The sequence below is a fragment of the Mesoplodon bidens genome (genome assembly GCF_964165515.1).
Source record: "Mesoplodon bidens genome assembly, chromosome: 5".
NCBI lineage: Eukaryota > Metazoa > Chordata > Mammalia > Artiodactyla > Ziphiidae > Mesoplodon > Mesoplodon bidens.
Window position 1 is genome coordinate 105,591,658 of NC_138161.1, and position 23,858 is coordinate 105,615,515.

A 23,858-nucleotide genomic window follows, 5' to 3' on the forward strand; every position below is an offset into this window, starting at 1 on the left:
GAACTGTTTCTAACAGGCAGATATTTTATATTCAGAAATCGAAAAGGCAGTGATGCAAGGGATGGGGGGCTTTAGATGAGATTTCTGGGCCCTTTCTCCTGGCCCTCGACAGTTTTCCCCTCCAAGTCCTGTGTAGTGTCCTTTCTGAGAAGGGATGAGCCAAGAGCAGAGGGAGGTTGGTGATACGGTACCAAATGACTGCAGATCAGCATGCCTCTTCAGAAGATTAGGTGGGAAAATCCTTAGTTTATGATTTGTATTAAGTCTCTGTCTAGTTATCATGTGGACGTAAATTTCCCCCTTAGTCCCTCCCATCAGCTCCCAGCCTAGCAGATCTATCTCTTCAGAAAAGAGAGAGAAAAAAAGATGGAATTTTGCCATAAAATCTACTCTTTGAATCATAAAAATTTACTTTGAAGCAAGCTGGTGAAGGACTGTTCACTTACTTTATCCCTTGGCTTGTGTTCTGTTTGGGGGAAGGTTTCCTTTTAAATATCAGAGATGTTAGAGACACCCCACTAATTTGACCACCAAGAATCAAGGTCAAATTATGACATTTTACTTTTAATCTCCTTAATGTAACCTTGCCTTAATTAGGCAAGGTTCTCCGGAGAAACAGAGCCAATAGGAGATAAAGATAGATAGATTCCTGTATTAAACATGATGCTAGACAAGTTATATACATATAATATATAATAATATGTTACATATTATATGTATATACATAGAGAAGGAGAGATTTATTTTAAATAATTCTTTATTTATTCTTTATTTATTCTAACCTCTATTTTAAAGTGTTGGCTCATGAAATTGTGAGAGCTGTCAAGTCTGAAATTTGTAGAGTAGGCCAGCAGGCTGGAGACTCAGTAAGAGTTGATGTTGCAAGCTTGAGTTTAAAATCTTGCAGGCTTGAAAATTCTTTTTTTTTTCAGAAACTTCAGTCTTTGTTCTTAAGGCTTTCAACTGATTAGACGAGGCCCACCCACATTATGGAGAGTAATCTACTTTACTCAAAGTCTAGTGATTTAAATGTTAATCACATCTAAAAAAATACCTTAACAGCAACATCTAGACTGGTGTTTGACCAAATAACTGGCCACTATAGCCTAGCCATGTGGAAACATAAAATGAATCAATACACTTACTAAGCTTACTGATCATTTAGATTCTAAAAGCTTTATCTGTATGAATTCACTTAGTACTTAAAACAGCCAGTGAGTTAGGTATTGATCACAGCAGATGAGGGAACTGAGGCCCAGATAAGCATAGTAGTTTGCCTCAAGTTACACAGCTGGTAAAAGGCAGACTTGGCATCCAAACTCAGTGGATCTGGCTTCTGAGGCAGAGAGCTTATGTGGTGGCCTGTGTTAACCTGAAGCATATGCTTATCTTCACCCTCTTTGTGAGTCTCCAAACCACCCGTACAGGGACATCCACAGACTGAGCCCTCAACAAGTCACCAGACCAGAGTCATATCAGAGTGAATAGTAGGTGCTCAGGAAGTGTTGGGTAATTAAGTGACTGTGTGAGCAGATGAGTGGAGATGACTCTTGTATGCCTTTATGTGATTTAAAATATTTACGCTTAGCCACTCAGCTGGCACATATTGACTGCTTAGTAAGTCTTATGTCTTATAATGGTTGGTGTGGGAGGAAGACAATGTGGATCTGAACCAGTACTTAACAGTGAGAATGGAGAGTGGGGAGAAGTGAGAAATTTTGCAATGGGAGAAGCTGTCTTATTGTGCCATAAAATGAAGTATAAGTACATAATTAAAATCCCATAACCCACTGAAAAATAACCACAACTAGCTGAAATTAATTTTCCAAAGATGTGTGTGTATGTGCTTTTACCTTCTAATTAAAAAGTAAACTCTCAAAAAAGTCTGCCACTGTTTCAGCCCTCCCCTGCATCCCACTTTTTGTCCCACCCGTGAAAGCCTTAGAAAAGACTACTTATCCTATGAAAGTTGCACAAGGTAGAGGTTAAAGTAGGTTGAACCAAAATCAGTGAGTAAACAGGAGAAATACAAAAAGGACAAAGAACACGACATTGCAAAAGCCCCACAGTTGGGAGTGAATTTGAACTGATTTTCTATTACTCTGCCCTGTAATATCAGACACATGTGGGATCAATGCCACTGGATGCGTGCAGTTTGCTGGTTGGATACCCTTGACCTTACTGCCGGCAGAGGCCAAACCTGCTGGAATTTGGCTGAAAAAAGTTGTTATCTTCCCCCCAGTAACTGTCTGCCTCTACCTCCTTGATATTAATGGTGGCTGCCACCACATTCCCACAGACTTCATTAAATATTTACCAAGTACATAATCTACTAAACAGGGTTCCAGTACTTTAGCAGGCAAAGACTTGTTTCTGACTTGCTACATTATCTTGTCAGGATAGGGGAGAAACATTTAATTATAAACCAGACACTAACTGTGCTGTCCAATTTATTAGCCCCTATTCACATGTGGCTATTTAAATTTTAATTAAAATTAAATTTAAAGTTCAGTTTCTCTGGCGTACTTGCCACATTTCAAGAGCTCAGTGTAGTGAAGGGCTATACACTGGACAATACAGATGTGGGGTATTCCATTATCTCAAATTCTTCTACTGTTTAGCACTGTACTAGAGTGTTCTGGTCATGCTTCTACAGTCGCTTTGACCAAATTCACAGGTTGTACATCTAAAAATGTTCTTTTTATATTCCTTTAAAAATGAGTATATTCATTTCCTGTGGATACTGTAACAAATTACCACTAATGTAGTGGCTTAAAATTATACATTTATTATCCTACAGTTCTGTAGTTCAGAAGACTGCAGTGGGTCTCACTGGGCTAAAATTAAGATGTCTGCAGAGCTTCCTCACCTTTCTGTAGGCTCTGTTCCTTTTTTTTTGCAGATTCGGGATGCCACCTGCATTCCTTGACTTCTGGCTCTCTTCCTCCATCTTCAGAGTTGGCAACTTTGGCCTAAGTCCTTTACTCACTGCCAATTCTCTTCTCTCTTTTTTGCCTCTCTCTTGCACTTATAAAGACCTTTATGATAACATTGGTGACATTGGGTTAATCCAAAATAATCTCCACAACTCAAGGTCAGTTGATTAGCAACCTTAATTCCATCTACAGCCTTAATTCTTCTCCCATTGCCATGAAATATGACATATTCTAGGTCTGGGGAATTAAGGTTCAGACATCTTTGAGAGGGGCTATTATTCTACCTACCTTAATGAGTAAATGTTTCATAAAGTACAGTGATTCTCCTTGAAAGGAGAGGCAATGTAAATATATTATAGACAATTATTCATATGTTTCTGATTTAACAAAAACTCTAATTACATATAATGAAATAATTTAATTAAATTATAGCTAATTATGAGAAAAATAAGATATTAATAAATATTATATGCACCAGACACTAAGTTCTAAGATTCTAAGAGCTTTACATTTATGAACTCATGAATGAATGAGTGAATAGAGACATTAATAACACCTTAATAGTAGTGTGGGATAAATGGAGATAGAGAATATTAATCAGGAAAATGGGGTTCTCTTCCTAGCATAGTCACCTACTCACTCGTGCAATTTCTCTGGATTCAAGTTGTTCACAAAGATAAAAGTAGAAGACCAGATAAAACTATCTCTATGGTCCTTTCCAACTCTTAAATTTTTCCTTTTTGTATTAAGTTAGAGGAAATAAGATTGAAAACAGACGATAATATTGAGCAATGCAGAGTTGCCCCATTTTACTTCAAAATAAAATAGTAGGTACAGGAAAACTAAACAGAGATGCTTTAATCATAGGTAATATAGCATGTTTTTATTTTGGTTACTGATAAGATATACTATGATTGAAGAGGTAAAGAAATTGGGTAAAAATAGTCACACTGAGCCTGGGAGCTGTGGTTGCATCAACTTTGCTTTACTAAGGATCACCAAGACAGCACTTGTATTTCCAGTTGGTTTAGACTGACATTATTAGTCTGAAACATGTTTAAACACATTTTCATTTCCTTGCTTTATTTTAGTCAGAGTGCTTAGAAAAACAGATGAATATTATTGCCATTAGAAGAGCTAAACTCCTGTCAAAAGCTATCAGATGACGCAAATAAACCTTTGCACTCAACAAAGTTCATAAACAACCAAGACTGTGTGGTATGCAGCAGCTCACTGAAAGATCACCCCAAAGAATAAGATAAAAGCTTTTTCTCCATACAATTCTTCAAAAGAAGCTTTTTGAATTAGATAAATCTTGGGTTTGACAACGCTGAAGAGCCAAAATTTTCAGATCAAGGTGTTTTAAAACTATTTTGTCTAAAGTCTGTTCGTCTAGAGATTAATCAGATTCTTAGAAATTTTTGTGCCAATGATACTCATATATTAACACATTAGCATTGTTGAGTACCTTAAACACATTAACTTAAATGTATCCTTACTCAAAAACTATAGATAATATTACATATACTAGAAATTGGAAATATTCTCTGATCCAAATTAAAAGCTAATCAGATAAAACCACCCTAAGCCTATCTCTATCTCTATCTCCTTATCTCATTCTATATAAGCTATCTATTATCTGTCTATCTATGATATTCTTTCAAATATTGTGCAACCCATTGAACATGCCACACTTATTAAAATTCCATTTTATTGTAATTTTCAATTCTTCTATTGATTCGAAGAAAGAAAAATATGCTCCCTTTCCTGGAAATTTTATGGTTTGTCACTGTGTCTTACACTCGTTCACTCATTCAATCATTTATCCATCTTTCATATTCTTCAAGGACCTATTATTTGCCAGGTACTGGAACTATAATGATGAAAGGCTCATATTACAGTGCAGGTGACAGGCACCTGACCAAATCATTATAATGCCCTATGGTGAGTCCTACGAAAAATGTAGGTCAAGGGTTATAAAAACAGAGTGGAGGGACATCTAAAATTTGAGACAGGAATGAGAGGCCAGAGATGACATTAAAAAAGATGTTACTTAAAACTGACCCTTGAAGGATATGAATGAATCATTCATTATTTCTTCCATTCATTCACTCACTGCTACTCTGTGGCAGAGCAATTGAAAAATAAAGCCATCTCTCTTCTCAGGTAATTTAAGATCTATTTGAGAAACCGACTCATAAGAGCTAGAGTAGAGTGATTGTTGTTAGGATAAACTGTGTGTGTGTGTGTATGTGTGGCCCAGTAGGGGGAAGTTGTGGTAGGGTGGCAGGAAGATGTAATGAGATTGGGAAGGGGAATATCAGGCAAGAAGAAAAGTATTTCAGAAATAAAAGTCTGAGCAATGTTGGTCAGGGCATATGTTATATCAGGTAAATAGCCATGAAGTATAAAGCTTCAAGGCAGGCAAGGAAGAGAGATTGTGAAGAGCCTTCCATGCTGAGGACTGAGGCTTAATCTTTTAGGTTATGTGGGAGCCCCAAGTGATTTTATGCAGAAGCACAGAACCTTTTCTGTGTGTTCCCCTGCATCTGTCTTGCAACCATCTCTACCCTGCTCTGTGTCCTAAGAATTGAATCTTTATAGTTGCATCTATGGTCTCTCTTGCCCTCTGACTTTGATCAAAGAGAAACACCTTTAGGAAATCAGAAAGCTGGAGGGGAGGGGGACTGGTGTGTCAGAATGTTACACTCATTCCCCAGATGCTGCAGGTGTTGGCTACTGACAACTTATATTTTAGCAGTAATGGGGAGAGCCTTTAGCTAGTGGGTACTGCCTTACCAGGAGATGCCTAAAAAGTTATGCAATCCTCCACTTTGCCAGTGGTCAGTTATCAGTGGTTGACAAATATAAGGATATAACAACCCAGCATCCTTGGATATAAGTAGTGTAACCTCTATAAACAATTGACACTTCAGAGCTCTTCATGGGTTCAGGTTGAGGATGAATTTCTCTTGAAACCATATCTTTGTCTAGCTTCTTCTTTGCCTTGTCCTCTTTTCCTCCCCTCTTTAAAGGTTTATCCTGAGAGCATTCCCTGAATAAATCACTTGTTTTAGATTCTCTGCCTCAGATTCTGCTTCTAGGGAACCCAATTCAAGACAATTCATAACAGAAATGGTCCTATGAAGCAAACTCTAAAGATGTAATTCTGGAGTTGGATCATACACCAGCTGAATGGCAATGAAGACCCTGTCCCTAATGACAAACAGTGTGTTGATAGTTTCTTGGATGTCATAGTAGTACAATTGCTAAGATGCTGGAAGTGCACTAGATTTTACAGGGTCTCTGACATTTGAGAGATAGAGAGAAAATAATAAAATTAAGGGATATGGAATTGGGTGACTACTGGTGAGTGCCTGCTGGTGCATTCTGGAGAGAAAATAACTAATCATCTATTAAAGGTAAGTGTGAAAGTCAGAGGTCTTCCTTGGCAGAGGTCTTCTTTAAAGAGATCCTTATTACCTGCAACTGAAAGGCATACTGAGCTGCTGAATAGGTAAAGGACTTGATATTGAGAATAGCAGAACTTCAGAGAAAGCTGAATTCACAGCCTAGGTGACTCTGGATGCCATAAGACACACAAGCTTCAGAGAGTAGGAAAGATAAGCCATACAGAGATCCAGTGGCTTGTCACATCTGTGACGCTTTTAGGGAGTCAATGGTCTGGGGCACTGGTCCAAGGTAAAGGGGAAATTATTTTACCTTGTGCATTCTACCATTAAATAAGAAGCAATGTGGAGCAAACATCACACTGCACTGAATGATTTAGCAAGTGATGTGGAAAGCTGCCAGGCTTCAGTAGGGACCCTGGGCAAGAAAGGACATGTGGAGGCCATAGTACAAGTAGTCCTACCACTTGGATCATGTAACCCAGAAGATCCTATCATGGTGCATGAATTATTTGTAGGAGATGAAGATATTCATGGAGTCTCTCGCAAGCCCCAACAGAAGAGTTTCAAACAGGCAACTGAGATTTTGGAGCAAGAGCATGCCATCTGCTGCAGAGAACATCATTCGAAATGCAGTTGCTTGGGGCTTCTCTGGTGGCGCAATGTTGAGAATCTGCCTGCCAATGCAGGGGACACAGGTTTGAGCCCTGGTCCGGGAAGATCCCACATGCCACGGAGCAACTGGGCCCGTGAACCACAACTATGAGCCTGCGCGTCTGGAGCCTGTGCTCCGCAACAAGAGAGGCCCGCACACCGCGATGAAGAGTGGCCCCTGCTCGCCACAACTAGAGAAAACCCTTGCCCAGAAACGAAGACCCAAAACAGCCAAAAATAAATAAATAAATAAATTTATTTAAAAAAAAATGCAGCTGCTGGAACGCTACTCGGCATGGTGTATTAGTTCAGGTTCTCTGGAGAAACAGACCAATAATGCACAAAATACATTTTATCAATACAGATAAAATTATATATATATGTGTATTTATGATAGGACTTGACCTTGATTATGGAGGCTAAGAAGTCCTCCAATCTGCCATCTGCAAGCTGGAGACCCAGAAAACCTGGTAGTATAATTCAGTCCAATGCCAAAGACCAGAAAACTAGGAGCACCAATGTCTGAGGACAGAAGAAGATGGATATCTTAGCTCAGGCAGAGTATAGGTCTTTCACCTCCTTGATTAAGTTTCTTTCTAGTTATTTTATTCTTTTTGATGCAATTTTAAACAGGATTGTTTTATTTCTTCTTTTTCTGGTAGTTCATTGTTAGTATATAGAAAAGGAACAGATTTACATATATTAATTTTGTATCCTACAATTTTACTGAATTCATTTATTAGTTCTAATAGTTTTTTGGTGGAGACTTTAGGGTTTTCTATACAGATTATTATGTTATCTGCAAATAGTGACAGTATTACTTCTTCCCTTCCATTTTGGATGCATTTTATTTCTTTTTCTTATCTAATTGCTGTGGCTAGGACTTTCAGTACTATGTTAATGGAAGTGACAAGAATGGGCATCCTTGTCTTGTTCCTGATTTTAGAGGAAAAGCACTCAGTTTTTCATTAACTGTATGATGTTAGTAATGGATTTGTCATAAATGCCCTTTATTATGTTGAGATATGTTCTCTCTATACCCATTTTGACTAGAGTTTTTATCATGAATGGATGTAGAATTTTATCAAATGATTTTTTTTGCAACTATTGGAATGGTCATATAATTTTTATCCTTCCTTTTGATAACATGGTGTATGACTGATGGATTTGTGGATATCGAACCATTCTTGCATCCCTAATAAATCCCACCTGATCATGGTATATAATCTTTTTAATATATTTTTGAATTCTATTTGCTAATTTTTCTGAGGATTTTTACATCTATATTCATTGGAGATATTGGCCTGTAATTTGCTTTTTTTTTTTTTGTAGTGTCTTTGTCTGGTTTTGGTATCAGGGTAATGGTAGCTTTGTAGAATGAATTTGCAAGTATTCTGTCCTCTTCAATTTTTTAGAATAGTTTGATGTATTAGCTTTTCCTTATATGTTTGGTAGAATTCACCTGTGAAGCCATCAGGTTCTGACATTTGGTTTGCTGGGAGATTTTTTTTTATTCTAAATTCAATTTCACTACTACTGATCAGTCTGTTCTTATTGTCTACTTCTTCATGGTTCAGTCTTGGAAGATTGTATGTTTCTAGAAATTTATCCATTTCTTCTAAGTTGTCCAATTTATTGGTATATAACTTTTCATAGTCTCTTATGACTTTATGTGTCTCTTTAATATTGACTGTTATTTCTACTTTTAAATTTCTTATTCTGTATATTTGCATCTGCTCTCTTTATTTCTTGATGAGCCTGGCTAAAAGCTTACCAATTTTGTTTATCTTTTCAAAAAACTAGAGCTTGGTTTCACTGATCCTTTTTATTGTTTTCTTGGGGGGTCTGTATTTCATTTATTTTCTCTCTAATCTTTATTATTTCCTTCTTTCTTCCCCCAAGTTGTGCTACCAGCTATGATGTTGGTGGGAGGTGGGGCTGGAGAGTCTAGAGCCAGAACCAGGTAGGAGCTAGGACTTCTCTTCTGCTTAGTGTCAACACTACCTTACTGGTGGTGAGATTCGGTCCCAAGTTGCTGGAGTAGAAGCCCTGAGGATCCAGTCTGAGCTGTTTCTATTCCCACTAAGTGTGTTCTCTTTCAGCTCCCAGCACCAGCACCCTCACCCCAGAGGTGAGCAGTACTGGAGCAAGATGGGCCAGAGTGGACACCTGGAGTGGGCCAGTGTGTGCATTGCAGTGGTCCCAGCACACCAGTTAGAGTTCCAGACCAATCCTGATCTGCTGCCTTCATGTGCACCAGTAATGGTTGCACTTGCCCCACTCAGATGCTGTGCTGAGTCCAAACCGGCTTTGTCCCCCTCAACTGCATTCTTTCCTCGGCTGTGGTAGCCTTTACCCTAGTGTGGAGCTGCACTGAGGGGCAAGAGGGGTTGGAGAGGGCTCTAGTCCTGGGCTGGGGTGCACGCTGGGATGGTTGCAGGAAACCAGCTAGTGTCCTGGACAGTTTTAATCTGCTCCCCCCATCCTGTTTCTGGAGTAATCAAGTGTGTGTGCACTCCTCATGAGTGGAGTCGAGGCTTCTTACAGTCCACATGTCAGTCCACTGGTTTTCAAACCAGATAAGGGGACTCAGTCTCTGGGTCTCTGACCTATGTGGTTCAAACTGCTTAGTCCCCAGGCAAGATCTCTGAGCCTATGTCATCCCCCTTCTCTTCTGTGTCCCCTACTAGGGGTAAAGGTCCTGACATGATCACTTTCCTTCCCTTCCTACCTGACTCCATGTGGATCTTTCTTGCAGCCTTGGATGTGTAAAAGTCTTTCTGATAGTCTCCAGTTTGTTTCAGTGAGAATTGCTCCACATGTGGATGTATTTCTGATGTGTTCATTGGAAGAGGTTAACTCTGCATCCTCCTACTCTGCTATCTTGTTCTCCTCCCCTATACATATCTTCTTAAACCATAATTAATCTCCAAATAAAGATAATAACAAAGTCATAATACCACCTTACATGATACAACTATCCTGCATACAACTGAAAATACACTAATCTTTTTTCCAGAGGAGGAAGTAAAATCCTTGAGTGATGTTTACTCTTCTCCTGTTATCCCATAACTTAAATACTATGATTTCAAATTAACAATACTTAAATGCTGATAGAAAGTCAATAAATCTTATGTTATGTGGTAAGGAAATATGAGAGGAAAGAAAACAAGGCTATTTGCTTAATATATGTATAAATACACACAAAACTTATTCATAACAAATTAGGAGGAAATACTCATGATAGTTATAGTCATTATTTCTGATGCTAGTCACATGGTCATAACTGGTATTTATAAATAAATTCTTCTACTATCCATTCTGTATTTCCTTTGTCTTCAGCAATCACCTCAGCTAGTTATGGTTCTTTATGTGGCAGTGTGACCCAAATCTTCATTTCCAATGTATCTGGTAGTTCTTCCTGGATTATGTTGTTGTGCTTTTCCATTGACCTTAATCACAGGGCATGTTAATATTAAGAGATGCCCTAATGGATCTCCTGTATTTCAGACATACTTTTCCTTACCTCCGTTGTGGAGTAGTTGTCCAACTTCTCCTTGATAGTCAGGATCACAGGCAGAATAAATAACTGTCCATGGAACATCAAGTAAGCTGTGATACCAAAACTGCTCACTGCTGGTGGCTGTCAGACCCCCCAAGTCATAAACTTTAGTAGCCCAAGCAGCAATTATTTATAAAAATGGAAAGGTTACATCTTAGATCAGCCTTAAGCAGTTCCAAAGGGCATAAGTGAGCTGGAAAAATAAGTGTCTCAGACTTCCATGTCACCCAGCACATTCTCAAAACATACCACTCACACAGCTCACAACTGTGGTCTCATGGGATGATTCTTTATGACCAGCTTAGGAGAAGAAGAAAATAACCCAGACTTGGTCCATGGATAGTTCAGCCTGGTGTTTTAGTTTGGGCCCCAAATGGGCTGCTGTTAAAGTACAGCCCACTCAGAGGAAGCCTTGAAAAACAGTAGTGATGAGAAAATTCGAACAGTAGAGAGGGCTTTGGTCAGTATTATTCATCACCCAATTTTGTTGAGAGACATGTGACTCAAAACAAAGATATACAGGAATGCATAGGCAGTGGTGAATGACTTGGCTAATTGGTTGGAGGCATGCAAGGAACAAAATTAGCAGTTTAGGGACAAGGATGTCTAAGGAAGTAGAATGTGGGTGGGCATATGAGAATGGACACGAAATAAGAGGAATTTACCACATGTTAACCAGGTATGGAGGATGACTGGTCCAATAGATTATAAACCAACTTCTATGCTTGCTGAATAGACTCATGAATGGAGTGGCCATGATGACAGAGATGGAAACTACCTCTGGACTAAATAGCATGGGTTCCCCTCTCACTGAAGTTGATCTAGCTAATGTCCCAGCTAAATGTGCATCCTATCCAGAAACATATTCTAATGCTGAATCCCTGATATGATGCCATACTTTGATGAAACCAAACAGACACTTGATGGTAATTTGATAACACTGTGCCCCTCTTATCCTGACAAGGGCAGTAATTTGTCTTGGGCAGAGTGACACATATTCCAAGTACGTGTTTACCTTTTTTCTTTAGCAGCAGTATCTCAGTCAGCATAATATACAAGAGCTCACAGAGTGATCTATAGAATAGGATCCCACATATTGTCTCCTCAGACCAAGAGATCCTTTTAATGGCAAAAGAAGCATGATGATGGGAACATGGCAAATAAATCCTCTGATGTTACCATATATTGAATCATTTGGAGGCTGCTGACCTGACAGAGCATGGAAATGCACATTTAAGGCACATCTGCAATATCAGTTTGGAGATGATACCCCTTAATGGGGACACTATCCTTCAGAAAGCAGTACCTTTATCCTAAACCAATGGCCATATATAGTGCTATGTCCCGTATTATTCAATGAGTTCAGGAGCCAAGTGATAGAGGAAGGTGTGACTTCACTTCACAGTCACTCCAGGGCCCGACTGAGAGAATTTGTGTTTTCCGTTTGCTCAACTTAAGACCCTGTGGGCCTAGAGGTCCTATTTCCCAGAAGAGGGATGCTTTCACTCAAAGACACTGAAAAAGTCTCACTAAACTTAAGCCATGGCTGACAGCTGATAACTTAGAGTTTTTCAAATTGACCAACAAACAAAGAAAGGAGTTACTATACTGGCACAATTGTATACACTTGGGTATTTTAACCTGATGATCCTAAGGAGATATGGTTTTTGTTACTTAATAGGAGCATGGAGGTATACGTTTGGTACTTAGGTTAACTACAGTATATTTCTTGGTACGTCCATGTTTAACCTAATTATAAATGAACAAGTACAGCAATCATTGCTGGGTAAAGGTATGGTAATGATAGTATCAAGCCTCTCAGCAATGAGAGCCTGAATCATCTCACCAAACAAGCTACTGAGGCCATCTGAAGTTGTAGGTGAGAATAAGAGGAATTTAGAAGGAGAAGGAGAAGGAGATGATAAGTATCATTTACAAATTTAAAATCAATTGAAGTAAAGAAGGCTGCAATTCACCCTATTAATGCTACTTTTACAAGTTTTTCCAGAAATTTAGACCAACCCAAGTTCTGAAGAAGCCGAGAACAAATGGGAAGAGCTTAGGTTGGGCTGGTGCACCCATCCCCCAATGGCTGCAGGTCTTGGCTGGTAACTGCTCAAACTGGCTATTTCTCTGGAGGATCGCCCTAGGCTGATTGAAGCTGTTACACCCAAAGATTTCTGAGAAGTTAAACTGTCTCCTCTCCCAGGGGTCAGACAGTCCCCAGTGACTGTTTAATGCACAGATAAGAAAGTGAAGCCCTTCTTTCTCTGGGCAAGAAAATCTCTAGCTACAATCTATGCTCTGAAATGTCCTATGGGATTAGATTGAACCTAAACCTCTCCTGAAATCACATTTTTGCTTAATTTCATCTTTTGCCTTTTCTCACTCTCCTTACTCCCTTACAGATTTCACCTCAGAACTTCCTCAAAGATCACTTGCACAAGACTACCTGTCTTATGCTCTGCTTCTAAGTTACCTGATCCAAATCAACTGGGTGTGGCAAGAATTGCTTTCCTCAACCTAGGGCCACAATCTCATCTGGAGGTCATTTCCTGTAGCTACAGATCTCTTGCCTGGTTTTGGTAAAGGCCCTCTCCCTTTTCCCTTTTAGAATGCCTTGTGGTAGTGTCTTTCTCTTGTTGAGAGTCCTGAGGTCTTTACCATTCCTTTGACCTTGCTCATATCTTTGAAAACAGTCCCTTCATTTAAATCTTCTCCATTGCCCCATTTGTGTGTGACACTGATTTCCCATCACAGTCCTGACTAATAAAGTAGGGACAAGCAGGAAGTAACCTGATCAGATTAACATCTAGAAAGATCAATTTGGCAGCAGTGTAGAAGAGAGTATAAGAAAGGCAAGTCTAACTGCAAAGAGATTATTTAGTGGGTTATTGTAATAATCTGGAAAATAATTGAAAATGTTTAAATGTCAATATCCATGGAGATAGCATATTGGGGGTAAATTTGAGAGATAAGTAAGCAGTAAAATTTAAGGATTAAAATAACCTAACATCCTGAGATAAATAAAATTACGTATGAGGTCTTATGAATTCATTAAACAATGATTGTGTTACTACTTCAAATACATTTACTCTCACCCTGTAAGACTTGTGGTCTTAATGGAGACTCATTCCTATTTTGGTAGTTATTATAAAAAGCAAAACAAAGTAAATGTTATACTAGAGTTATAGGCAAAAGACTTTGAAGGCACATAATAAGGAATAGCCATCACTCTAAAGTTATAAAGTACAGAATTGCTTAATTTCTTTAACTAAATATATGTCTTCAAAGAAATCCCTGCATTACCCAAACATCTCTGATTAATTTTAAAGTCTTCAAAAAGCCATACGTGGATTTTTAGGCATTCATTTCCCAGGGGCAATATTTAATTACCTTAATCATATTCACTGCTACTATTAAAAGAATTACAAAGAAATGCCTATTAAATATTATTTAAACTATTATTAGCATTTGATGAGTTTAATGTGCATATAAATTGCTAACTCTAAATTTTCATATAAGTATAGTGGAGTAATGACTAATGTCTATAATATGTATATAGACTTCATAATTAAACATGCTGGATACTTTATTGCTTATTATATATAATATATATGTGAAAATATATTTAAATAATATAATATATTAAAATTGCATATGATTATATAATTTTAGCCCAAATTTTTATTCTGGCAAAACATTCAGAATTGAATAACTAAATTACCCCTTTCTCCTCCAGACACAAACAAAAATGTGAAAATGTAGAAAATACAGTAAGTTCCTTACGTATGAATAAGTTCCATTCCAAGAGGGCATTCATAAGTCCAATTTGTTAGTGGGTCCAACAAATTTAGCCTAGGTACCCAACTAAAATAATTGGCTATATATTACTATACTATAATAGATTTATAATGCTTTTCACACAAATAATACATAAAAAACACACAAAATAATGAAAACACTTTTAATCTTACAGTAGAGTACCTTGAAAAGTACAGTAGTACAGTACAACAGCTGGCATACAGGGGCTGGCATCGAGTGAACAGGCAAGAAGAGGTACTGACTGGAGGAGGGAGAGGAGGTGGGAGATGGTAGAGCTGAAGGATCATCAGCAATAGGAGACGGAGGGCAAGCTGCAATTTCACTCATGCCTGACATTGATGGCACAGGTCCCGGTTCCTTGCTGAATTCAATTCTATCTACCCTCTTGAAAAAATGGTCCAGTGATGTCTGGGTAGTAGCTCTTTTTTTCTCATCATAGACGACACAGTAGCACTGGATTGCATTCTGAACGGCTGCTGCAACCTTCATGTACCGTTTTATGTTCAGGTCCTGTGCCTCAAAAACTAACAGTGCCTCCTCAGATAAAAACAATCCCCTTGCCATTTCCTGCATCGTGAATCTCTTCGGTTCTTCAGTTACTTCTTCTTCCTCTTGTCTCTCTTCATTCTTTCTCTGGGCCTCCAATTCCATCAGGCCTTTATTAGTAAGCTCCTCGTGTTGCACAGCAAGGAGTTCAGTGAAATCGTTCTCTTGCAGATCTAGCTCCAGCTTCTCGCTAAAGGTCACTAAGTTGCTGAAGACTTCTTTGGACTCCTCATCCACCTTCTCAAATACACGAAAACGGTGAATAAACTGCAGGCAAAGCTTCTTCCAAACCCTGTTCATGGTGACGGCTGTAACCTCATGCCAAGCAAAGTCAATGTTTTTTATGGCTTTGTAGATGTTATAGTCCTTCCAAAATTGTCACAAGGTTGCTCCCAATTCATCATTCACCTTTGCTGCCTGACAAGAAATGTGATGTAAATAATATTTCTTGAAAGTTGCTGTAACTCCCTGGTCCATAAGTTGGAAAGCAACATATATTTGGTGGCAGATGTGCTACTTTGATGTTGGGATGAAAGTTGTCCATGAATGGGGGGTGGCCTGGAGCACTGTCGAGCAGCAAAAGAATGTTGAATGGGATGTCCTTCTCCAAGCAATATTTCTCCACCTCCTGGATAAAGTGGTGGAAAAACCAGTCCCGGAAAACGGCCTGTGTAACCCAGACTTTGGGGTTACTCTTGCACACAACTGGGAGAGAGCCCTTAGCTATGTTTTGAAAGGCTCCTGGGTTCTCTGAATGATAATCGAAGAGGGCCTTCAGCTTCATATCACCGGAAACATTGCCACCAAACAACAGTTAGCCTATTCTTTGTGGCTTTATAGACTAGCATCAACTTTTCCTCCTTACTGATGTAACTTTGGTCTGGCATCCTCTTCCAGTACAGTCCTGCTGCATCTACATTAAAAATCTGCTCGGGTAAATAAGCGCCTTCATCAACAATTTCTCAGAGCACACTGTGGGGGCCACCCCAGCTCCCGCCGACCCTGCCGCATCTTTGTCTATGGTTTCTCCCTAGAGCTTTGCCTTTGGAGGTAGCTGTTGTGGCTCTGTCCACCCCGCGCCGCAGCAACATGGAGGAATTCGACTCTGAAGATTTCTCCACCTCGGAGGAGGATGAAGACTACGTGCCATCGGGTATAGTGAACATGATGTAAATGAATTAGTGAAGGAAGAGGAAATGGATGGTGAACAGCAGACACAGAAAACCAAAGGGAGAAAAAGAAAGGCTCAGAGCATTCTGGCTAGGAAGAGAAAACAAGGTGGTCTCTCATTAGAAAAGGATGAGGAGGATGCCAACGAGGAATCTGGAGGAAGTAGTAGTGAGGAGGAAGATGCAGCTGCAGAGCAAGAAAAAGACATTGAGTCAGAGGATGCAAGGAAAAACAAGGAAGATGTACTATGGGCCAGCTTCCTCAATGACGTAGGACTAAAATCAAAAGTGCTTCCGTGTACACAAGTTAAAAGAGGAGAGGAGGCTGAAGAGACAAGTTTGAGTAAATTGTTGGTCAAAGCAGAAGAGCTAGGGAAACCTAAAGAAACAGAAAAAGTTAAAATCACCAAGGTGTTTGATTTTGCTGGTGAAGAAGTCAGGGTGACTAAGGAAGTGGATGCTACATCTAAAGAAGCCAAATCCTTCTTCAAGCAAAATGAGGAAAAAAAAAAAAAAAAAAAAAAACAGGCTAATGTCCCTTCAGCTCTACCGTCACTTCCTGCCAGGTCAGGGTTAAAAAGGTCAAGGGGCATGAGCAGCCTTTTGGGGAAAATAGGAGCCAAGAAGCAGAAGGTGAGCACCCTAGAGAAGGCCAAGCTGGACTGGGAGAGCTTCAAGGAGGAAGAGGGCATTGGCGAAGAACTAGCCATCCACAATCAAGGGAAGGAGGGGTACGTTGAACGGAAAGCTTTTCTAGACCGAGTGGATCACAGGCAGTTTGAAATCGAGTGAGATCTCAGGCTGAGCAAAATGAAACCCTGATGTGATGAGGAACCTACACCAGCTTAATCCTGTTTACAACGTGAGATTTTGTGCATCTATGAAATGTTTCCTGTGTTTCCCATTGACTGTTTCCCAGCAAGGTCTTTTTTTCTACATTGAATTTCTGTCTTTGTATCTTGAGCTCATGTGATTTCAGTCATTTTACTTTTAATAGTTTGTCTTTTAAAAAATAAAAATAAAAAAGTACAGGTTGGTCCTGTGGAGAAAAAAAAAAAAAAATTCTCAGAGCATTTCAGGAAATTCCCGGGCAGCTACTGTATCTGCACTTGCTGCCTCACTGCTTACTTTTACACTGTGTTGGTTGGCTCTAGCCTTGAACTGATGAAACCAGCCATGGCTGGCATTAAAAGATGTGCCCTCTGATTCTTTGCCGCGTTTCTTCTTCAAGTCTTCATAAAGGCTTTTAGCTTTCTCTTGAATCAGCATTAAGCTGAGCAGGACTCAGCGCTGATGTTGATCTTGCATCCGCACACTGAGAAGGTTCTCCATTTCCTCCATCACTTTTCCATGCTTCTTTGATATTTTGTCAACATCGTCAGCACAACAGACCTCACATACTCCATGATCTTGTCCTTGTTCTTTAGAATTGTACTGATGGTTGAACGATTCATGTTATAAGACTAAGTGACGTTTACTGTTTTTTCACCTCACTCCATTATCTCAATTATTTTCACTTTCGTTTCCATTGTTATCACTTGGCGCTTCTTAGCAGTACCACCTACATCACCACTGCTTTTATGCTTGCTTCCAGACACCCTGGGCTTGAAATAAAGATACTGTACTCTATATAGTATTGTACAGTAAAGTACACAAAAGCACAACCACTTGTAGAGGATGCACGCATGTGACAGTATATGCCAGACACGTGAACTAACTTATGTGATTGGACATGAGAACGCATGTTCACATCTTTGAAATTTTGTGACTTGAAGGTTTGTATGTAGGGGACTTACTGTATGTAAAGATTTCAGAGGACAGTGTGGCCAGAGTATAGGGTATATGAGGATAAATATTTGGAGAAAGGGTTGTAAAAGTAGGCTGAGACCAAGCTATAAAAAGTCTTCTTGTCCGTGTTAGGAATTTGGGATTTAATAACTGATTAGATATTGGCAGAGGAGGGTCAAGTAACTACGAGTTTTCCAGATTGGTTGATTGAGTAGATATAAGTCTATCTACCCAGAAGTATAAGTAGAGTGAATAAGAAGACTGGGCTTTTACTCAGAGAAAAGTATAGGAAAAATAGACAGAATTCCAGGATAGAGGAAGAGATAACACTGGAATTTGTGGATTTAGGGTGTAAAGGAATCTGACTAAAGACACTTCCTCCCTGCCCTGATACACATGGTGCTGCTCTGTTATCTGTGTTAAACTGCACCTAGTTCTTGTTGTCTTATCAATCTGATGACATCCAGGGAGATAGATAGTTGGCGAGAGCTATTAGGGGCAGGTAGGCAGGCAGGATTTGGGCTTGGATGGATACTATTAGATAACAGGTGTTTCATAAATTCTCTGTTCCTTCTGCAGTATATCTCAATTTAGGGCATTCCTCTTCTCTTCCTCCCCAGATCACACACTTGTTGCACTTCAGGAATTTAATTTATCCTCCCTTAGTTACACATCCTCTGACTGCACTTAAGGAATTTGAGTTACTTCCTATCAGTTTTGAATCACCCTATTTGGCAATCTTGGAGTCATTTGAACATACGCTCATCTCATCACTATTATTTGCATCCTCTGTAAACAAGTCTGGTGTTTTTCCCAGTTTCATTCCTTCAGTTGCATTATCTCTCTCTTTTTTTTTTTTTTTTTTTTTTGCTGTACGCGGGCCTCTCACTGTTGTGGCCTCTCCCGTTGTGGAGCACAGGCTCTGGATGAGCAGGCTCAGCGGCCATGGCTCACAGGCCTAGCCGCTCCGTGGCATGTGGGATCCTCCCAGACTGGGGCACGAACCCGCGTCCCCTGCATCGGCAGGGGGACTCAACCACTGCGCCACCAGGGAAGCCCGCATTATCTCTTATTCATTTATTTTTTAAAGGTCCCAGATCCATTTCTCTTAGTATAAGCAGCATAATGCTATGGAAGAACTCTTTGGAGAGGAAAAGGAATACTGGTTCTAGTTTTGCCATTGATGACTATTCAGCTTTAGGCAAATGCTTTAGCTCATTCAGCTTCTGGATCATAAAATACAGGAAGGCGCTAAAATAAATGTGCTTTGGAGACTTTCTATCCACAAAATTCTATGACTCACAGTTTGTCCTAGGTGGCCTGAGAGTCTACGCATCTGTTCTCCCTTTATGGGCTATGATTGTATCTTTATTATTGTATTTATGGCATTGTAATTAAATAATTTATTTATGTAATATATATTTATTGAATTACTGCTGACTATATGCCAGGTACTGGCAAGCACAAAGAAGAGAACAGTTGTGGTCAGTCCTCTTAGGGTTTACAGGGTAGCTAGGAATGTGATATGATGATATATGAGTTGATGAAAGTAGCAGAAGATAATAATACAGAGTATTAAGGGATTCAAGAGAGATCTCTCCTAATCAGGAAAGCCTCCCTTAAAGGACTTTATGCAGAGTCCTAAAGGAGGAGAAAGGAAAGGGAAGAATGCTCCAGACAGAGGGAATAGCATGTTAGAATGCTTGGAGATGGGAGAGCACAAGGGTTTCAAAGAAGGTCAGTATAGTTGGAGAAGAACGAATGAAGGAGAAAGAAGTATACAGAAGCGGTCGTGTGGTCAGATTTTGTTCAGGGCATTTTGAGCTGTCTTAAGGTTTTAGATTCTATCCTGTGGGCAATGGAAAGCCTCTGAAAAGTTTAAAGTAGGAATGTGCCCTAATCATATTTACATTTTGAGTTTCAATCTGGATTCATAATGATAATGAAAATAAAATAATAACTAATTTTTATTGCATGCTTACTGTAGGTACGGCTGTAAATTCTTTACAGAAATTGTCCTACTTAATTCTCACAGTAACTGTATTAGTTTCCTAGGGCTGCTGTAACAAATTGCAGTAAACTGAGTGACTTAGAGTAAGACAATTTTTTCACAGTTCTGGAGGCCAGAAGTCTGAAATCAAGATGTCTCCTAGGTCATGCTCTCTCTGAAGGCTCTGGGGGAGAATCCTTCCTTGTTTCTTCCTACCTTCTAGTGGTTGCCAGTAATCGTTGGCATTCCTTGACTTATAGATTTATCATTCCAATCTCTGCCTTCATCTTTACATGGCATTCTTCCCTATGTCTCACATTTTCTTCCCTCTGTCTCTGTCTCTGTGTCCAAATTTCCCTCTTCTTATAAGGATACCAGTCATTGGATCAGGGCCCATCCTAGTGCAGTATGACTCCATTTTAACTTGACTACATCTGAAAAGACTCTATTTCCAAATGATTACATTCTGAGGTTATGTGTTAACATGATTTAGCGGGGACAGAAACCTACCACAATAACATTAAGAGGTTAACCCAGGTTGAGATGTGAGGAAACATAGGCGCAAATGACTGGCATTTATAGAGGTTAGATTAATTAATGGAACCTTTTATTATTGTTGTTGTTATTAATAGTACTTCTTAGTTGTTTTTTTTTTTAAAGTGAAAAACATGCATTAGCAGGTCTGGGCCGATGACTATCTGTTGTTAGGGAGAAATAGGTATAAAATAAGTGGAAATGAAATAATAATCAAGAAACACACTGTATACACAATTAATGCAAATATAAGTAGTCAAATAAATCACAAAGGTGTAAGATTATTTCACCTGTTAGCCCTCTAAAGTGAAAGGTGATATTTGATCCCAGGGTGAAGTAACCTGGCCTTGGTGTTATAGAAACACTAGGGACTGATATTTCTTTTGATGATGGAAAAATTCAAGAGCATTCAGGTTAAACCAGGCCATCATTTCCCACGGATAAATCAGAATGTCAGAGAGAGGTCTAGCAAGTGCAGCAAAATGTTTTTTCAAGGCAAGTGCAGCAAAATGTTTTTTCCTGGCTTGAATTATCCCAGTAATTATATACATTCTACATTTTGCTTAGGTTGAGGGCATACAGGTAATTAATGGTCTTAATTTGCTAGTGATTACAATTTAGATCATGCTTTACTCAACATTATTTGACTGAAACTGGAGGGCAACTGAAGGTGTTTTTGTTTGTTTGTTTGTTTATTTTTTTTTTTATTATTATTTTTTTTTTTTGCTGTACGCGGGCCTCTCACTGCTGTGGCCTCTCCCGTTGCGGAGCACAGGCTCCAGACACACAGGCTCCGCGGCCATGGCTCGCGGGCCCAGCCGCTCCGCGGCATGTGGGATCTTCCGGGATCGGGGCACGAACCCGTGTCCCCTGCATCGGCAGGCGGACTCTTAACCACTGCGCCACCAGGGAAGCCCTGTTTGTTTATTTTTTTTTTATTTATTTTTTTTTTTTGTGGTACGCGGGCCTCTCACTGTTGTGGCCTCTCCCATTGCGTAGCACAGGCTCCGGACACGCAGGCTCAGCGGCCATGGCTCACGGGCCCAGCCGCTCCGCGGCATGTGGGATCTCCCCGGACCGGGGCACGAACCCGCGTCCCCCGCATCGGCAGGCGGACTCCCAACCACTGCACCACCAGGGAAGCCCTGTTTGTTTATTTTTAAGGAAAATAACTTAATAAAACTTAAAAGGGGAAGGGAGGTCAGGATTGCTTCTTTCTAATGTCAAACATAATTAAAAATTTTTAAAGAATAAGGAAGGATTACTGAGGGAATTAGTTTTCTTTTTCAAAACACTGTGCCTAGCACATAAATTTTCAATAAGTATGTTATATTTAATTGTACTGGAATATTTCAGAAACAGTATACAGCATTGGAATCATCTTTATGTAGGTCTGCCCTATACAACTAAATAGAAGGATGAAAGTAGAAAGATGAAAAAGATGATCATTCAAGATCATTTCCAGCTTTAGGAATATTTATAACACTATTTAGGAATGTTTAATCCAACTGTAAATTCCACTTTCTCTAGTAAAGTGCTGTTTGAATTATTTATTTCAGACAGAGCTAATCAGGTTAACTTCTAATCATGTAATTAGAAATCAAATTAGCTATGGTTGGGAAAAGAACCAAAAAGTTTCTGAATTTGTTTTTTTTTTCTTTTTTGGGAGCTTATTAGTATAAGTCAAAACTACAATTCTGGGACATCAAAAACACCTTGAAATGTTGTTGTTGCCTCAGAAGAGTTTGGGACCCCCAGTGAGCATCTCTTAGAGTTTATCAGCATTCTGTTGCTTTCCTCATATTAACTCCTCCAGGCAATGAGTAGATCATTGGTTTTAAGCAGTTACAATAGTGCTAAATTATTTCATATTTTACTCTCCTCTTTTTTCTGTCCTTCATTCTGCCCTTCAGAAATAAGTGTCACACAGACCTGAATGTGATAGCATCTCCGTAAGTAGAAGTTGTGTGTCCTTGGGAAAGGACCTTGATCCCAACTTAATCTTAATTTCCTCCCCAATTCCTAATAAACTACTAAGCCCATAGTAAATACTCAAAAATATTTGTTGAATAAATGATTTTGTGAAATGGAATCAACAGCATATTTACCCCCAATAATTATTATGAGTAGTAATACAAAGTCACTGAGACTGCCACACACTTGTCAATCTTGTATGTTGTTAATTATTATATTATTAAGTATATTAATGATAGGACTGTGCTACCTTCATTCACAATTCAGTTTGAATGACCTAGTGTGAATAATCTACTCCAATAACCTCTTAACCTCTCCCTGTTTTCTGTCTCTTCTCTTTAACCCTTACTTTCCACAATAATACCAAAAGTTATTTTTTTAACTATAAATTGTATTATGACAAGTCCATGACCTGGAGCCTCTAATAGCTCCCATTTTTTTTTTATGGAAATAGCCTTCAAACTCCTAACAGTAAGAAAACCAAAAACAACAGAAAACTAAAGCTCATACCCCCGAAATATGTATATTTAATTAATTATTTATTATATCCATGGACCACTAAGTCATCATACTACTTACATTATAAAACCTAAAAATAAACCTTAAAAAAGTTGTGATCATGATTAAAAGGTTTTGCTGATCATGGTGGCTCTATTTTAATATTCAAGCCACCATATACACTTAGGATAAAGTCCACATTAATAATCGAGACATCAGATTGTCCTCTTGATACACACACACACACACACACACACACATATATATATATATATATATATTTTTTTTTCTGACCTTGCTAGACCTGCTTGAAATTACAGTTTTGTTCATAAAGTTGTTGACAGAGTGCTGGTTCTAGTATTAAAAGCGACAAACCTGCCCTTCTCATGGAGTTGGCCTCTTTGTACATGATTAGTCTCACCTTTAATTCATGGTTTCTGTGTTCATTTCCTATGGTTGCTGTAAATATTACCATAAACTTGGTGGCTTAAAAGAACAAGAATGTATTCTCTTACAACTATGGAGGCCAGATGTTTGAAATTAGTTTCACTGGGCTGAAAACAAGGTGTTGGCAGGGCTGCATTCCCTCTGCAGGCATCCTCCAGAGGACTATCCTTCCATTGCCTCTTCTAGCTTCTGGTGGCTGCAGGGATCACTTGGTCTGTGACCACACCACTCCAATTTCTGCCTTCATAATTACATTGCCTTCTCTTCTGTCTCTATCAAATTTCCCTCTATCTCTCTTTTATTAAGATGTGTTTAATTGCATTTAGGGCCTGGATAATCTACCCAACTCAAGATCCTTAATTTAATCACAGCTGCAAAGTTCCTTTTTGTAATATAAGGTAACATTCACAAGTTTCAGGGATTGGGACATAGATATCTTGGGTAAGGGAGCATTATTCAATCTACCACAGTTTCTCTGCAGAAATGTTTAATAAACATGGGTAGGCAGAATTCTGCAATGGCTCT

At 39.1% G+C, this 23,858-nt stretch overlaps 1 protein-coding gene across 1 annotated transcript; it reads left to right on the plus strand.

Moving 5' to 3' along the window:
• Positions 1 to 16,129: 16,129 nt before the first annotated feature.
• LOC308617557 (craniofacial development protein 1-like) lies at positions 16,130 to 17,262 on the plus strand (the record flags this gene model as incomplete). Its single annotated transcript, XM_081234739.1, has 1 exon — positions 16,130 to 17,262. One exon carries the CDS (start codon positions 16,130 to 16,132, stop codon positions 16,892 to 16,894), a length of 765 nt encoding a protein of 254 aa, XP_081090865.1. The 3' UTR covers positions 16,895 to 17,262.
• Between the last annotated feature and the right edge of the window lie 6,596 nt (positions 17,263 to 23,858).